At 30.5% G+C, this 18,385-nt stretch overlaps 1 protein-coding gene across 1 annotated transcript; it reads right to left on the bottom strand.

Moving 5' to 3' along the window:
• Positions 1–1,316: 1,316 nt before the first annotated feature.
• On the bottom strand, positions 1,317–13,871 carry LOC124943272 (cinnamoyl-CoA reductase 1-like). Its single transcript, XM_047483811.1, has 6 exons — positions 13,751–13,871; positions 12,781–12,935; positions 7,837–8,025; positions 7,409–7,761; positions 7,174–7,322; positions 1,317–1,363 (listed from the first exon to the last, which is right to left on the bottom strand). The coding sequence occupies exons 1-6, from the start codon at positions 13,869–13,871 to the stop codon at positions 1,317–1,319; spliced, it is 1,014 nt and encodes a 337-aa protein (XP_047339767.1).
• Positions 13,872–18,385: the final 4,514 nt, after the last annotated feature.

The following is an 18,385-nucleotide window of genomic DNA, read 5'->3' as shown; positions in this document are numbered from 1 at the left end:
GATCAGGTTGAGATACCTGATCAGAGTGAAGTACAACCGGTCGAAGAAACGGCCAAACAGCAGACATCACACCTCCGGTTCTAGAGGGTAATCTTGAAGAACAGGAACCATCCGGTTCCGCAGGGGGCAAGACAGCTCCAGAAAACCAATCGGCTCAAGATGGGCCATCTGACTCAGCCACGATACCTGAAGGTTCTGTTCAGGTCAACAAAGGAAAAGGGGCTCTTATCGAAGATTCAACAGTAACAGGAAAAGGTACGCTGCAAACCGGTCCTCAACCGGAAGTCATAACCGGGGACGAGGTTACCTTTACCGCAGAGCAAGAAAATGAAGTTTTCGAGGAACTTCTCAAGGACATGAACAAGGGTGCAAGTGATGCGATAGCTCCATACATCATGTGGGTGAAGCTCAGGTGTGAAACAAAGTTATCCGACATGGCTCCAGGTTTGAGCGGCAACAAACATTGGGACAGGCTCATCAGGCTGGAAGAGAGGGCCCTCCAGTTAGCTCACACCAATCTTATCCAACCAGCTTTCAGTAAAACCGCAGTAATTCTTGAAAACGCTCGGTTGCAAGCAGTGGAGAATGCTTTTCAAGAAACCAAAGGAGCGACGCTAACTCCGATTGAAATGAGAATGGCCGAACGGTTCATTGCGGTGCGAGAAAAGATCGTACAAAATCTCGATCTCTTTGATATGCAGTGGAGGAAAGGTTGCCGAAGCCAACTCAATAATGCCGACCTATATCAAAGTAAGCCATTCTATGTGGTTGGTGAGACATCCGGAACGACGAAAACCTGGAACAAGATCCCCCTCGAACCGCTAAGGCTCTAGAAATCGAACAAATAAAGCAAGCGGTGGTTGATACAGTTGATTCATGCCTTGGAAGTTATAAAACCGCAACCGATGAGAGGATTGCAACGGCTGAAGCTAATCTGTCAAACACTATGAAGTCCATGATAGATGCGGCTATGCAAACCTCAATAAAATCCTTGATCGCCGAGTCCATCCAAACCGCAACCGCTCCATTATTAGACATGCTGCAGGCAATGGCCATTCAAATTGGGGAGATGTCCAAACTCCAAGTTAGCAAAACTCAAGAGCAAATCGAGTCTGATGCTGAAACCGCTAAGAGGCTGCAAGATGAAGAAATGGAAAGAGTACGGTTGCAGAAGGAAATTGAGGACAAAGACTACGAGTTTGCCCAGAAATGCAACGAGGAGAAACATGTCAATATCCAGGAACCTCCACCGGTTCAACCGTCCCATTCAATGAACACAAGGAATAAGAAGAAACGGAGCGCGTTTGTGAACGTAATCAAGCGGGCAGAACAAAGAGCAGTTGTACCAATCGCGCTAAATGTGCAACCGCTTGATGAAGAGGAAGAAGAAGACACTGAGGAAGTTAACCAGCGGAAGAGAAGGGCAGTTGAAGGCTCAACCGCAACTCCAAGCTTCAGACCAATTATTGCTCCACCGCCTCCTCCTCCAAAACCAGTCTGCGCCAATTTTGGGTTCAGCAAAAAGACTCCCGGTCATTCAAGTGTATGGGCCGGAATGCTGATCGACGCTGCAAGACGCGACAGGGAGTGGAAGGAAAGAGAAGAGGAAGAAAGAAGACAGCTTGAGAAAGAACTTGAAAAATAGCTTCACAAGGGGGGACCATCCAAGCCTTAATCTTTCTATTTTCGTCTTTCAAAACAGTTTTTGTTTAAACTATGTTTCTGAACTCGGATATTTTATCATATTTCTCTCCACTAGTTTTCACACACCCTCTTTGAAAATCAAACACACGTCTTTGAAACATTTTCTTCACACTCAAGTCTCTAGTTAATTTTTTTTAAACCGGCCACTCATTACAAGTTTTGAATATTTATTCTAAATAATCAAAAAGGGAGAAATTGATAGAAAAATTAAGTAGGTTAATTTTTAAACCGGCCACTCATTACAAGTTTTGAATATTTATTCTAAATAATCAAAAAGGGAGAAATTGATAGAAAAATTAAGTAGGTTAATTTTCAAACCGGCCACTCATTACAAGTTTTGAATATTTATTCTAAATAATCAAAAAGGGCGAAATTGATAGAAAAATTAAGTAAGTTAATTTTTGGAACCGGCCAGACAAACTAAACAGTTGTTAACTTTCATGTGCAGATACAGATCAAAACCGTATGAACCGGTTGGGGCATCAAAATCGGTTGCTGCTATACTTCAAAGAAACCAGTTTCAAGTGATCAAGTTAAAGATCAGAGGAACCGGTTTTACTTTCTCAAGCGACCGGTCAGCAAAGACAAAAGCTTACATACCAGCCGGATCATACTGCACAAGACACAAAACCGGAAGATTCAAACTTCAAGAGTGACGTACCATGACGAAAGAAACGTGTCTTGAAAGAATAAAAGAAGATCAGATCCGATCGGAAGCATGCGAGGAAAGCAATGATGCTTTATTGATCCGAAGTTGGCAACCTGAGGTGGATGTCCAACACGTGTCCAAATCTGAAAACCGGCTACGTCATCTTCTGCTCAGAGTTGCCTACATGACTGCCAGGTGTTGAGGAAAGTGAAGCGTGCAAGCAACCTTTCTGCACCGGCGTGATAATGATCAACCAATCCGAAAGAGAGAGAAGAAAGTGACCGTTGGCTCTTCTCAGCTATATAAGGAAGATGAAACGTCTTCATTTAATGCGAATAAAAAAAAAAGCAAGAAAATCATTCAATACAAGTCAAGCGATAAGTTCTATAGAGATAAACTTTTATATTCAAAACCGGTGTGTCTGAAACCGGAAGCTTTCTGTATTTTGTTGTGTTGAGTTATTGTATTACATCAAAGAGTGAGTTTGGTGTAACCGGCGAGTAGCGAAGTTGGGCTCGACCGGAGGTATTGTTGTAACTACAAAAGTTAGTGGAGATCCTTCTCATAACCTGAGAAGAAGGGGTGACGTAGGAGGGTTTGCTCCGAACATCCATAAAGTTCCTGTCTCGTGTTCTTTCGTTGCTTTCATTATCTAACCTCAAACTAATAGTACTCCGTAAACCGGTCCACTCATATCCATAAAACCGACTCCTTCTAAAACACCATCTATGTCGCATACGTTGCTTCAAACTGAAACAGACATTTCCGCCCTTGAACCCGGTTCAAGAGTTTGTGACAGTTTGTGTAGTGCTGAGAACGGTTTTAGTCTTTAACCGGACTATCACCAAAGTGTTGTGTGTGTTGTAAGCGGCCACCCTTCCTAAAACCGGAAATACCCCGGTCCTCCAAGGGCGTCCCCGATCCTAACAGTTTTTATTAGTATTGCTTTTTGTAACCCTGGGAATTGTTCCCTCCGTAGCATAGCATGTGTTTGGACGACATGTGGCAATACAGGGGAAGATCCGAGGTGACTCGAGGTTCGATGCGTTTCAACCTTGTTTACGTGCCGCCATACACCTTTTTAAAAGAAAACATTATTTTAAAATTTTTTGACAGTACTTGGGAGATATTAAAATTAGTTATGTGAAAATAATTAATTTTATTCAAATTTTAATAATCTGGGGATTTGACTTGAAATCCGGTTTAAATTAACTAAAATGGATAATTTATTTGAAAACTAAGTCGCCAAGTGATTTTAGAAAAAATAGTAAAAGGTACGTGTATAAACATATTTTATATCAGAGTTTCTATAGGGGTTCGTATTTTGTTTACGTTTGAAATAGGGCTTTCACACTATGTACTCTGCGCCCGTCAAATGATGGTTTTATTTTTTAAGTAAAAGTCTGGCTATCAAAAGATTTATTTATAACATTTATTTCTTTAATTAATAGTCTGAAGATCCTAAACAAAGATATGCTTAGATTACGTAAATAATTGTACAAAATTATTTAAAAAGGCGTTCCTACGATTGCGTTGATATAAGATTAAATATAATATCTGAAAAATATAAAAAAAGTATTCGAATTGAAAAATAAATTCCAAACGAGGCCTTATCCAAAATATTTGTTTGAGAGATATCCCAAAATATTTAAATATCATTTTCTAATCTTTCAGGATTATTTGAAAATGGATTGGGATTCCAAACTTGCAAAAATAATTTTGGATTTTTGAAAAGTGGAACCAAATAGGTCCTAGGACTGGAGTCCTAGGGCTTGTGGTTCGCTTTTCCCGATCTTGGCTTGGACGGGCTTGGTCTAGACTAAGGGTGGTATGAATTAGGGCTCGGGACACTCAGTCAAAGGACCAAAGGTTCAACCCTAGGTTTAGGAGGCTCGGTCTTGAACTTGGGTTGTTTGGTCTTAGGTCCGGGAGGCTTAATCCCAGATCTAGCTTCCTCACTCGTGGACTTGGGAGTCGATTTCTAGGTTAGACCTCTCGGTTCTAGGTTAGAATCCTTGGTCGGATTCATCGATCCTTGCTCAAGAATATCGGTTCGAGGTCTCGATCCTAACTCACGAACACCGGTCATAACTAAAGAATACCAGTCATTGGTCTCGGTCCTAGGTTGGTTGTCTTGACCCTTGGTCTCGGTCAGGACCGAGAGTTCTTAGTCCGGTCCTACAGGACTTGGTCGTCGGAGATAGAGTGTTCTTAATTTTGTATGAAGAACAACAAGTTTTTATCTTTTGATATACACTATGAAATCATGATTTATAAGTTGCAAACAGCTCATATGAATGTAGATCATAATCCCTAACCCTAATCATAATCAATCAAACTCTATAACAATTGATATTTCAAAATCGTTTTTAGGGCAAAATTTAGGAACTTTTGATGTAGGCCATCTCATGGCCTAATTCTTGTTCCAACAACTTTGAAATGGTGTCTATAGTCGAACCCAACCAAAACAAGAACAACATACAAACTCTGTAACAATTTTTGAAATTCAAATTCAAATTTTTTTTAAAATTTCAATTGGATCAGACATGATCAGGATGTTGATGTTATGATTTGAAAATTATCCTAACATGTTTAGCAACTATTTGAATAAAAACAATTCAAGATTAAAAACTAGAGACACAATTTCAAAATTTTCAGATTTTAAAATCAAATTTGGGTTTTTTGGATTTAGGTTGAATTATTAAAATCTCTCTCGACAGAAAGCTTAGAGATCATTTAGGGATTAATTTCAAACAAAGAAAACACAAAATTTGAACCCTAAATATGATCAACCCGATCAAACTTTAAAAAAAATCCAATTTTAAATCATAATTCAAATTACAGTGGATCTGAAAGCTTACAAGTGATTGGAGAACACTCCAATGATGTGTAAGAAGCTTTCTCAAGCCCTGAATCGAAGCTTTAATCGCCAAAGAAGATTTCTACAAAAATTAGTTCGCTAGAGTTCTTCAAGATCTTCAATCAAGTTGTAATGTTTGATGGATTGAAAGCTTAACACCTAGGGAGTATTTATACTCAACTAGGTCGGTTATCATAGCCAAATTCGTATTGAATTTTTCTTATGAAATCCTATCATTTTAATTATGTTTTGTCTTCAGCAGTCTAGCTAAGATGTAGGATTTGAATTTAAAGTTTAGGGGTAATGATGGTGAGGTAGAGACGTGCTCATGGTTAAAATATAGAGGGATAAGGACGACATATGGTAGAGATAATTTTTCTAGAAGGTCGTCGGCGTCGATCGTGGCCTCCAGAGTTCGCGAAGGAGACGAACAAAACGACGTCGTTTTGTTTAAACAAAATGTGTCGTTGCGTTCTGTTGGCGCTGGAGCGTTTAGACTAACGGGGTTAGCGTCCCCCTTAGTTGTTCTGATGTGGACCGGGTACACGTGCTTCCGCTACAGTGGGGTGTGTGGCGTGTTTTTGGGCGTTGTATAAAATTCATCGCTGATCCGATGGCTAAGAATCCTACTGCAATGCAATTCTTTATTTTCGGTCATACTAGATTATCCGTTTTTATCTATAATAAAAGGGTTATTTGAAATCGAATTTTTAACCCTTCTTGCATTTTTCTTCAACAAAATAATGCACAAAAATAATTTGACAACATAACTAAAATTATGTTTTTTTTTTAAAAATTTTTTGGTATATATTTAATAGTTTTTAGTTTTAAGTTATAAGTTATACATAATTTATGTTTAAAATCACAATTAAATTATTTCAATCCCTTTTTAAGTTTAATTTGGGTAAAATAAAATACAATATTTTAATCCCATATTATTTTTGAATTTTTATTTAATTTTCCTAATTAGAGTTTAATTATTACAATAATTAAACATAATTTGATTTTTAATCTCTTAGGTTATTTTTAATTTAAAATTTTAAAATATTATTTTAATATATTATAAATTAATAATATTATTTATGAATTAAGGCATGTCAAATTTTTATGTTTACACTTTTTAAAGTCATAACTAAAGTAGTTAAACCGTTAATTTTTTTTTGTTTAAGATAAAAATTTCTTGAATACAATTCTTAATAAAATTAATTTAAATTAAAACATAGTCCAAATTTTAAAAATTGGGTTGGCCAGCTAAAACGGGTCCAAACTGTATGAATTTGGTTGGCAAATAAACCATCTAAAAAAATTAAAACATTTGGGTTGAGTTGGTCTAACAAATATCAAATATTAATTATTAATTATAGTTTAATTCAGGTTGATTTTTTATTATTAATTTTATGCTTAAATAACTTTCTTAATCTATATTATAATCTATAACCACATAATTTTAAGTTACATGAGAATCAATATTTTCAATATTTTTAGTTAAATTGATAAATATACTGCAAGATAATTTGTGAAGATACGAGAGAAAGGCGCGACACTATCTCAATAATTTGTTAAAAAAAAGAAAAAATTTATGTAAAAAGACAAGAGATTTTATTTTTTCAGCCAATTCGCCATGTCATTCCGTCTTTCATTTATTTATTCAAATTCCCTCCCCCAATTATAATATATATATATATATATATATATATATATATATATATATATATATATATATATATATATATATATATATATATATATATAAAAGATTAAAATAATTATTACTAGATAACAAGATAAAATTAAAATAAAGATATTTCATTGTTATACATCATTTTGAATTTATTGTTATCCTTAAGCAAGGATGGTAGAATTAAAATAGTGAAGCCTAAAATATTAGGCTATTAACATAATTTAATGTTTTAATTTCCCTTTTAAAGCAAGGATTTGATCAGGATTAGGCGATCCCCATTAGCAATGGATAGGTGACCATTCTCTTGCAAGTACTTGACGGTCTCATACAGGCCTTGTTCCACGGGTATGAACACTAATCCCAAATCTAGTAGCTTTTGGTTCGACAATTTGAATGGCTTAACCCTCGACTCTCCATAATCCATACACCTGGCGTACTCGAAAAGAAAGAAAAATTCAAATTATTGTTCAAAAGAAAAGGGATTGAATTGAAATAGGTATAGAAACATGCATACTTGGTTGGAACGGGATATTCAGGGAAGAATTTAGCGAGGATATCAGCAACATCACCTCGATGAAGAACACTCCCTCCACAAAGGTAACGACCGGTGGCTGTGGGTGTCTCGTAGACAAGGATATGGGCCTTGGCAACATCTATCACGTGCACATAGGACTGAACTTTGTTGTCATATGTCTTGTTATAGCCGTTTAAGTACCCGAGGATATGATTAAAGCTCGGGCTAAGTTTGGATTGAAGCGATGGCCCGACCACGAGTGCGGGGTTTATAACCACTAGGTCCATTCTCCTCTCATGGGCCTCCTCCCATGCAGCTTTCTCCGCAACCATTTTTCCATAACAATACCAATTCTACATGTATAATTAATTAATTGTTGTTAAACTATGTGTTATTAATGAACTTAAATAATAGTATTAGTTACTAACATTAGTCTTCTTGCAATATTGAAGGTCGCTCCAACAACTATCGTCGATAATAGTATTTGGAGACCGATTTGGATCCATTGTCACGGTACCAACTGATGAGGTGAACACAACTCGACCTACTTTTGTTTCAACAGCTGCTTTTATTACATTCCTAGCTCCTTCATCTGGTACTAGCTCCATTATTTCTTCCTAGAAATGTGTTGATTTAAGTATGAATTAGTTTATCATCGTTATTATTATTTGCCACGACATGACGTCTGGTCTTTTATTGACAAACAAATAATGGTTTAAAAAAATGAACTTAAACTCTCAAATCTATCTATTTAATTTTTTCTTTGAAAGATTACTATATTAAATGCGAGTTATGTCTGACACTGGTAAAAAAAGGACCTTTACCGACGGTTTTTCCCGAAGGTTTTGTAAACCTCTCCTAAATACTCCCGAGATGAACAAATCTTTCGGGATTAAAAATAGATTCCGAGAGGGGTGTAAAACCTTCGAGTTTATTCATTATTACTGAAAGTTCTACAAAGAACTTTCGGTTTTTACCTTCCCAAAAAACCCAAAAAAATTCTAAGTGTTGGATGTGGGTTAATTGCGAAGGTTTTTGTAAAACCTTCGGTTTTGAAATCCCTTGGTTTTTTAATTACGAAAGTTATTCAAAGAACCTTCGGTTTTGCCTTTTTTGAAAAATTCATTTCCGAAAGTTTTACACAGACCCTTCGGTTTTGCTCAATAAAAAAAATTCTAATTTTTGAAATTGTTTTTTCCGAAGGTTTTTTAATAAACCCTCGGTTTTGACTAATATAAAAACCGAAAGTTTTTTGAAAACCTTCGGCATCAACCTCTATAAATACATACCCTAACCCTTCTCTTTTTCATTCCGCTCATTTCTCCTTTCTCTCTCTTCCGCCGCCGCCGCCTGCCTCCTCCAAGCCGCGGGTTCTTCTCCTCTCTTCAGGTAATTTGTTTCATTTGGTTTTTTTTGTTTTGTTTATTATAAGATTTAGATTTCTTAAGTTTATATATATATTATAGATCTAGATTTATGTTAGTTTACGTTATTTTGTTTGATTAATATATATATACATATATCTGAAATGCATTTAGGATATGGGTGATTCGACATGGAATAGACTTCGGCGTACACCGGAGAAACTGCCTCTGTGTTACCAGAATCTGATAGCACAATCAGAAATTGCGGCACGTGAGGAAGAGGTAAGAAAGATGACGCTGGAAATGGAACAAATCCGATTAAGGGATGCGGAAAGAGGTCGTTTGCTCAGTGAAATCAAAGCGGACCGGGCCGAAATGTCTCAGAGATTTGAGAATCTCGAACAGGAACTTGTATTGTTGAGGAGTCGACTGAATCAACCACCCCCTCCTTCCACCCCATCTAATAATTAATTTCTAGATTTATTATGGATTTATTATGGGTTTATGACAATTAATATTTTTATGCGTTATGTTTTAATATTTATGAATTATTGTTATTATGTTTGGTTTGGTTTGGTTTAATATGTTGTTAAATAATAATGTTTGATTGACTTTTCAAATTTTTTTTAAAAAAAAACGCATTGCCAAAACCGAAGGTTTAATTGAAAACCTTCGGTTTTGACCCATTTTTTAAAAATCTTTGGGTAAAAACCGAAGGTTTTCAAATAAACCTTCGGGTTTGACCTCTGTTTAAAAAAAATGGGGAAGGGTAAAAACCGAAGGTTTTCAAATAAACCTTCGGTTTTACCCCTGTGTTGAAAAAATCAATTTTTTTTCTATGTATGGGGAAGGGTAAAAACCGAAGGTTTTCAAATAAACCTTCGGTTTTACCCATGTGTTGAAAAAATCAATTTTTTTTCTAAGTCTGGGAAAGGGTAAAAACCGAAGGTTTTCAAATAAACCTTCGGTTTTACCCATGTGTTGAAAAAATCAATTTTTTTTCTAAGTATGGGGAAGGGTAAAAACCGAAGGTTTTCAAATAAACCTTCGGTTTTACCCCTGTGTTGAAAAAATCAATTTTTTTCTAAGTATGGGGAAGGGTAAAAACCGAAGGTTTTCAAATAAACCTTCGGTTTTACCCATGTGTTGAAAAAATCTTTTTTTTTCTAAGTATGGGGAAGGGTAAAAACCGAAGGTTTTCAAATAAACCTTCGGTTTTACCCATGTGTTTAAAAAATCTTTTTTTTTCTAAGTATGGGGAAGGGTAAAAACCGAAGGTTTTTAAATAAACCTTCGGTTTTAAGAATTCCCAAAAACTTCTGATCAAGGTCTAGACCGAGAGGTATATTTAAAACCTTCGCAAAAACACATCAAAACCGAAAGTTAATTTTATAACTTTCGGTTTTAACACTAACTAGTTTGTTATATTATTTTGTTTTTAACCCACTAATCTTAACTTCTAACTAATATAATCAATTTTGTGTTGTATTTTAAAAATTTATATTGTGTTTCATGTTCAAATATTTATGATTGTGTTTGATTATTATAGAGAAGTCTATATGAATGTTTATGTTTGATTATCTTATGAATGTATGTAATGTTTGATCATATGGATTGTGCAATATTTTAAAGACATCAAATGTGTTAAATTAATGTTGTCAAAGGTCATTAGAAGGTGAAAAACCAAAGAATTTAACAATTTTTCAAGTGCTAATTCTGAAAGTTAAATAATTCACTTTCGGAAATAAACCATCAAAACCGAAAGTTTTATATAAACTTTCGGTTTTGACATTTCTCAAGAACGAGGGTTTTATAAACCCTTCGGTTTTGATGATATTTCCAAAAGTTAATTATATAACTTTCGGAATTATCATTTCACAAAATTGTTAAATTAATTGGTTTTCTACCTTCCAATCTAGACTCCTAAGTAATATAATCAAGTGTGTGTTTTAATTTTAAAAATTTAGATTGTCTTTAATGTTAAAATGTTTATGAATGTGTTTGATTATATATAGAAGTGTATATATATGAATGTTTATGTTTGATTATCATATGTATTTGTGTAATGTTTGATCATATGGATTGGGAAATGTTTTAAGGATATCAAATGTGTTAAATTAATGTTCTTCAACGTTATTAGAAAGTGAGAAACCAAATAATTTAATCATTTGTGATGTTGTAAAACCGAGAGTTTAATATATAACTTAAAGGGATGAAGAAAAACCAAATAATTTAATCATTTGTGATTTGTGAAGAAAAGGGATGAAGAAAAAACTCAAACGATTAATCAAATCCAAGCGGAAAAGGTAGAATTGATTTCAAGAATGGATAGGGAAAGTGCAAAACAGGAGAATGAAAGGTTAGAATTGAATGCAAGATTAGAGAGTTTTGAAATGTTTATGCGGCAATATCAACCACCCCCTCCCCCCACCAGCTAGTTCTAAGACGTTTCGACTATATGAATTGATTGAATATGTTTAATGGTTTAATGTAAAACATGTTGTTTGGATGATTGATTGGAGAATTTTGGAATGATGATTTTGTTTTATGAATTGATTGGTTTGGCTGAACAGGTTTAGGTTTCGGTATGGGGTTTCGGTTGAGCACAAAACAATAGGGCTATTTTGTAAATTTTTAAGAGAAAACCCGAAAGTTAAATGGAAGCTTTCGGTTTTTCTTCAAAGGAAAAAACCGAAGGTTCATTCAATAACTCTCGGTTTTTCTTCAAAGGAAAAACCGAAGGTTCATTCAATAACTCTCGTTTTTTCTTCAAAGGAAAAACCGAAGGTTCATTCAATAACTCTCGGTTTTTCTTTCATGGGAAAAACCGAAGGTTAAGCTAATAACTCTCGGTTTTTCTTTAAAGGGAAAAACCGAAGGTTAAGCTAATAACTCTCGGTTTTTCTTAAAAGGAAAAAACCGAAGGTTAAGCTAATAACTCTCGGTTTTTCTTCAAAGGAAAAACCGAAAGGTTAAGCTAATAACTCTCGGTTTTTCTTCAAAGGAAAAACCGAAAGTTCATTCAATAACTCTCGGTTTTTCTTTCAAGGGAAAAACCGAAGGTTAAGCTAATAACTCTCGATTTTTCTCATTTGAAGAAAACCCGAGAACTAGAGGATATCTTTCGGTAAATACACAATTATTTTTAACGACGGAGTCAATACCGAGGGATGGCGACAGTTACCTTAACTCTCGGATTTTGGTCTATACCGAAAGTTATAGGGTCAAAACCGAGAGTTTTCACTTTCGGTTTTGACCATTTTTTTACTAGTGTGATTAGAGTTAGTTATTTGTGATGTGAAAGGTTATTTTCTATTACATTAAAAAAATTATCCCCTTAAATGTCAAAATGTTCTACCAAATAAAAAGTGATGCAATACAACAAATATTATGCATTTTTATATGTTTTAAAGTCGACAATAAAAAAATATTAAACTGGGTTGGCAACAAATAAGAAGAAAAATTGAATTCACAATGTTTTTTTATTTTTTATTTTATGTATTTTTTTTACTTATTAATTAGAAAATTAAGAAAATGTTAGAAATTTCTAATAATTGAATAAGACACATTAAAATAGACATTACTTTCTATGAGTATCCTGAAAGAAAAAGACTCAAAATGATATTTTCACTTAAAACAACCCATATATCAAACCTATTTTGTATGGTATATAACATACTGGGAGTTATAAAAATTGACCATTATCTAAACAAAGATATGAATGTCTCTACAAATTTTCCATATTTGGCTCCCTATTAATATAAGCTAAGCTAAATATTGTTTTGCTTGTAGTTTTTTATATAGAACATTTACTATTATTTTTGTATGTAATAGTACCATCAATAAAAAAAACTTAAATTACATATATTGGCAAAAGTTGTCATTATTCTCATATTGTATTCATACAACATCTTTGTCGATTACTGTCTTATATTTTCACTAAAAACGTTCAGTATTAAATGAAAGTGAAAGTAATAAAAAATATATACTCAATCATATTATTCTTACACGGGAATTAGTCATCAGAAATGCAGTGTGGAATACACCATTGCATCCATTCATGGCTATTAGCAAGCTCTGGTAATCAAGAAGATCCGCTTTGAATAGGTTCAGCCTCTCCTTCGCTCCATATAGTTCTCTCAAATGACAATTCTTTGGATCATCTACATATATATGCAAACAAAATTATTTAACTTAGATACCCAATCTCAATTTCATTAAAAACATGAATATAAATTATATATATATATATATATATATATAGTTCTGTATATACAATTCAGAAATTAGTAATGGTATAAGTAAACCGATCGAATCGAATTCAAACAGTTCAAACCAAACAAAATTGGCCAAATTAAATCATTATAGTTTCTCTTTTACCAAACCAATGTTTGATTTGTCGGTTTAGCACCATTAAATAAGATGATACAAAAATCAAATCTTAAATATTTAAAAATTATTATGACAACATATTTAAATTAATATAATGAGAGAATTTCATAAACATAAAACTTGTTAGTAGACTATTAGATATATTAATTTAAAATTATTGACCCATTTCTCATAAATAAAATTCTAAGTATGATGTATTGTGTTTAAGTAAATATTTGTATTTATATATAACAAATTTGTCGATGGATTAAACCGATTAAATCAACCAAACTAATCTTCTAACCGTTCAAATTGAACCAATCAAATCGACAAACCTATGATTTGAAATTTAGTAAACCGACATCAACAATTCGGACGTGTATTTCGATCAATAAATCGATTAAACTGAACAACTCACACCCTTAAAAATTAGAGTTGGATAGATTTTAAAAAAGTTTAAGAATAACTAAAAGAAAATTAAGAAAATAAATAAATGACATTTGAGTGTAAAGATAAAAAAAATAGAAAAATACATAAAATCAATTATAAACATCTTATAAAAGTTATACAAATTATAAAAAACGAGTGATTAATGTAAAGAAGTTACCGAGATTTCTAATAGTTCCTCTCACAGTATAACCTTTCTCCAACAACAATTTCACTATCCATGAACCAATATATCCTCCGGCGCCGGTGACGCAAACTGTTTGGCCGGAAAATGGAGACATTTTGATTATGGTTTGTTAATGTACTAATTAATGTTGATCATGAGCAAATCTCATTCTAAGAGTTGGCCTATTTATATTGAAAAAATATTATATTGCAATCAAGCTGCAGCTCGTTAGGTTTAATTTGTTATTCAAATAAAATTATTTTTTTTATAAATATTTATTTTAAAATAATTGATTTAAAAAATTATATATATATAATTTAAAATTATTTATTCAATAAATATTTAAAAAATTATTCTAAAAAAAAATATGTTGAAAATAAGTATCTTGTTGTTAGATAAATGTTTATTTTTTCAATCACATTCGTATGATGTAAACGACCTGTCCATTTTAAAAATATGTAAAATTAATGGATTAATTCATGAAGTTTTCCTCATTTTTTTACAACAATTAAATCATGTTTAATTAATAATTAATTCAGATTTTAGTTTTATTTATTTGGTTGGTTAATTAAAATATTATTATTAATAAAGTGATTTTTTAAATTTTAAGTTTGTCTTAACTTAGATTACTATATTTTATTGGGAAACGATTAAAACCATTTCATTAAAATCCCAAAAATAAAAGTGGGAAAATCAAAAATCAAAATTAGACAAACTCTAACTATGATTAAAGATGACAATCAAAAGATCCTAAAAAAATTAATTAGTATAATTGATTATTCACATTCATACCATCTAAAAAAATAAAAATTACAAATAAAAAAGAATACATTCAAACCTAATCATCCCAGTTTGAAATTTTCGCCTATAATCTATTTTCAGATACTATATTTTAAGTATCATAAGTAGATTTATTTTTAATATATCAACTTTTTAAGATAATTAAAGTCATAATCAACTAAGATAAAAAAAAATTCTCCTTTTAATTGAGAATGTAATTTTGCATTTATTTATATACATTTTATAAAGTCAAACTCATTTTGTTTTAAGTTTAATGACTTATATTTATTATTAATAGCTAAAATAATTAAAAATGAATATTTTTATTAGATTTATTTTTAAATGAAATATTATTTATATAATTTTTTAGATGCATTGTTTTATTTCTTCTCTATTTAATATTTTCTCATATTTACACAACTTATTTGTGTAATTATCACAGTTAAATTAAGTATACAGAAATTAAACAAAAGAAAAGTAAAAAATTCAATTATATTTTAAGATTATTTTTTCTATTAAATGTTTTTTATTTACATAAGTTATTTAATAATTAATTATTATAAGTTAAACTAGTAAGTTAAACTAGTTACCGCTATGCTATGTGGGAGAATATTTTTGTATTTCCGTAGATCAAAGTTAATTTTTTTTTATAAAATTAGTAAAAGATTTCAAATATAAACTAAATTATACATATTAATCACAAACTTCAACAAAATATTAATAATGGTATATTATGAGTTACCTACCTATTTTATTTATATTAAGTTTAAGATTGATACTTCTAATTATTATATTTTGATTGATTTTATATTTAATATATTATTTTTTAAGTAAAAAAATATATCAATAACAAATATTTTAAAGATAGGGGGAGCGAAAGATTTGTAGCGAAAGTACAGCGAACTGATGTGGAAGGCTGACTAGACATGATGACTTAACATTTCAAATTTTTTATTTATCACTTCATTCATTAATAATTTCACTATCTCCTCTTTATTAATCATTTATTTTTTTATCTTTTCTTCAATCTTTATTAATAATTTATTTTTATAGTTAATTTGTAAATATATATTTATATATTTTATTTATTTATATATTTATAATTTATTTATAAAAAATATATGTTATATTTGATAAATTAAGATAATAAAAAATTAAATATAAAATTTTTTAATTTTTTTAAATTAATTATTTCTCCTCTCCCTATTTAATTATTTCAAATATAATATATATTTTTTATAAATAAATTATAAATATATAAATAAATAAAATATATAAACATATATTTACAAATTAACTATAAAAATAAATTATTAATAAAGATTAAAGAAAAAATAAAAAAATAAATGATTAATAAAAAGAAGAGAGAGAAATTAACGGAAAGAGATAAATAAAAAAATTAAAAGGTTGAGTCATCATGCCTAGTCAGCCTTCCACATCAGTTCGCTGCACTTTCGCTACAAATATTTCGCTCCCCCTATCATTACTCTTAAAATAAATACTAAAAACTTTTAAAAAATAAAAAGTTCTAACCTTCTCGACCTGCAATGAGGAGATAATTTCTCCATTAATTACATCGGAAATTCAACCACCAAATAACATAAATGCAACTTAATTTGTCTCACTTAAACAAATAATTAATTATTTCTATTTTATTTTTAAATAAGAAGTACTGTATTAAACTTTACTACCATGTATCCCGTGCATTTGCACGAGTAATAATATAAAATCCGAGGAAAAAATATTACAGTAATAATATTTATGGGCGGGTCAACCTACAATCCGACCCAAATATTCATTTACTCTCACATATATCCAAATTAGCCATAGCTCTCGACCCGACAATCCCGACACTTTAAAAATTAAGCATCATTATATATATATAGATTAGTTAGTTAAAAATTTGAACTTATATTATTAAAATGTCTCACATTTATCAAATTTGGTGTTGAATTTAAAATATAAAGTGTTATTAGCCTAATTGGTTAAAAGGTTGTATTTTTTTATTAGGTTGCAAGTTCGAACCATATCTATAGAATTTTTAATTTTATTTTTAACCGTTTAAAGTTTATGGGCGGGTCAACCCACAATCTGACTCAAGTATCCATTTACTCTCACATATATATCCAAATTAGCGACAGCTCTCGACCCGGCAATCCGGACACTTTAAAAAATAAGCATCATTATATATATATATATATATACTAAACCCCTCCAGTTTAATCTTAGTCGCTATGTGGGGTTAATTAATTATATTCTATTATTAATTAATTAAAATATTCTACTTTATGTATAATCTTTTACAGTGTTAAATAATAACCTTTATATAAATAAACTTTACAAATATTACAATATTTTCATGAAATTATTTATTTAATTATATAACTTAATTTATATATCAAAATATTATAATATTTTTCATTTATTTAAAAAAATTATATTTATATTTATATTATATATTAATATATTTTGAATCAAAATCACTTTTTACAAATTTATAACAAATAAATTTTTTTAAAAAAATAATTCATTTAATAAAAAATTGTTTAAATATAACGATAAAAACATGACAAGAATAAAAGTTAGGTATAAATTAAATAGATTATAATAATTATTCAAATAAATTTAATTTGAAGAAAGCCTAATAATTAACTTTTTTTTAATAAACTTCTAAAATAAAAATTAAGTATGATTTATAGTTTTTTTTACCTTTTAACATAGCGTTATCAAGATGAAATTATTATGGATAATATTTGCATGAAAAAATATTGTATTATAGTCAATTATTATACTTGTCACTAGAATTTAATTTATCACTAGAATGTTGAATCAATAACTCACTTGTTTTTGTATTGTCATGTATTAAATAATATTTGTTATTTTCTTTAAATATTATTAAGATTTAGGTGATGTTTGAATTTTAAAAATTATTAGAGAAATTTAGATTGAGATCCTAATATGAGAAACTATATATTTGAGTTATCATTCAAATTTTTTCTTTTTTTATAAATTATGAAATTAAGAAAATCGTCAAATCTTTAATTAGTGTAATCTTCAATGTATATCATTTATAATATTTTATAATATTGTTATTATTCGTTTTTGATATTCAATTTAGAAAATAGGTAAAATAGTTCAGTTAGGTAATTATTCTCTTTGTCATATTACAAAGTAAGCCAATAATTAATTCCCTTAATTATTCTCCTCCACACATCGTGATAGTGTGATTTCATTACATTATCCACAATCCCGCGTTTAATTAGGTTTTTTTTAGATATTTATTAATTAAATTAATAACAGTTCTTTTACAAACAATATTGAAGAATAAGTAACTAGGAAATTAAAATTTCTTCTAATTATATATTCATTCATCCTTTTTTAAAGAGTGGTCATGGCTACATTTGCAAACTAGCCATTTTGAAATGCATTTATTTATTTAATTTTAAATAGGACTTTGTTTACTTGTTATATATAAAGAGAGTAACGCTAAGGACTGTGACTCCCACCTGAAAAAATAAATCACTGTGAAAACAAAAATTATTATCTAAAAAGTTAGAAAGAAAATTTTATAAACACAAAAGGTTAGAGAGATAAAGTTATGTTCGAGAGCATTCTATCCCGAACATTGTCATGTTCATTGTCATGTTTAGGAACATTAATTATGTCCCGAACATGACCATGTCCAAGACCATTTTTTTTAAACATGAATTTCTCTATCTAACTTTTTTTTTTTTTCTAAACATGAATTTCTCTATCTAATTTTCTCTCTTTAACTTTTTTACATGATAATTTTTTTTACAACCATGACTTATTTTTTCTACGTGGCCACCATGACTTATTTTTTCTACG

Source organism: Impatiens glandulifera, chromosome 6 (assembly GCF_907164915.1).
Source record: "Impatiens glandulifera chromosome 6, dImpGla2.1, whole genome shotgun sequence".
Classification (NCBI taxonomy): Eukaryota; Viridiplantae; Streptophyta; class Magnoliopsida; order Ericales; family Balsaminaceae; genus Impatiens; species Impatiens glandulifera.
Note: the sequence above shows the minus strand (reverse complement) of the source record. Positions and strands in the feature narration are given on the sequence as shown.

Coding starts and splice junctions, on each gene's coding strand:
- LOC124943272 (XM_047483811.1), bottom strand. CDS start 13,871: ATGTCTCCATTTTCCGGCCAAACAGTTTGCGTCACCGGCGCCGGAGGA. Junction 8,026..12,780: donor TTCTGATGACTAATTCCCGT/GTAAGAATAATA, acceptor ACACATTTCTAG/GAAGAAATAATGGAGCTAGT. Junction 7,323..7,408: donor GAATATCCCGTTCCAACCAA/GTATGCATGTTT, acceptor CGAGTACGCCAG/GTGTATGGATTATGGAGAGT.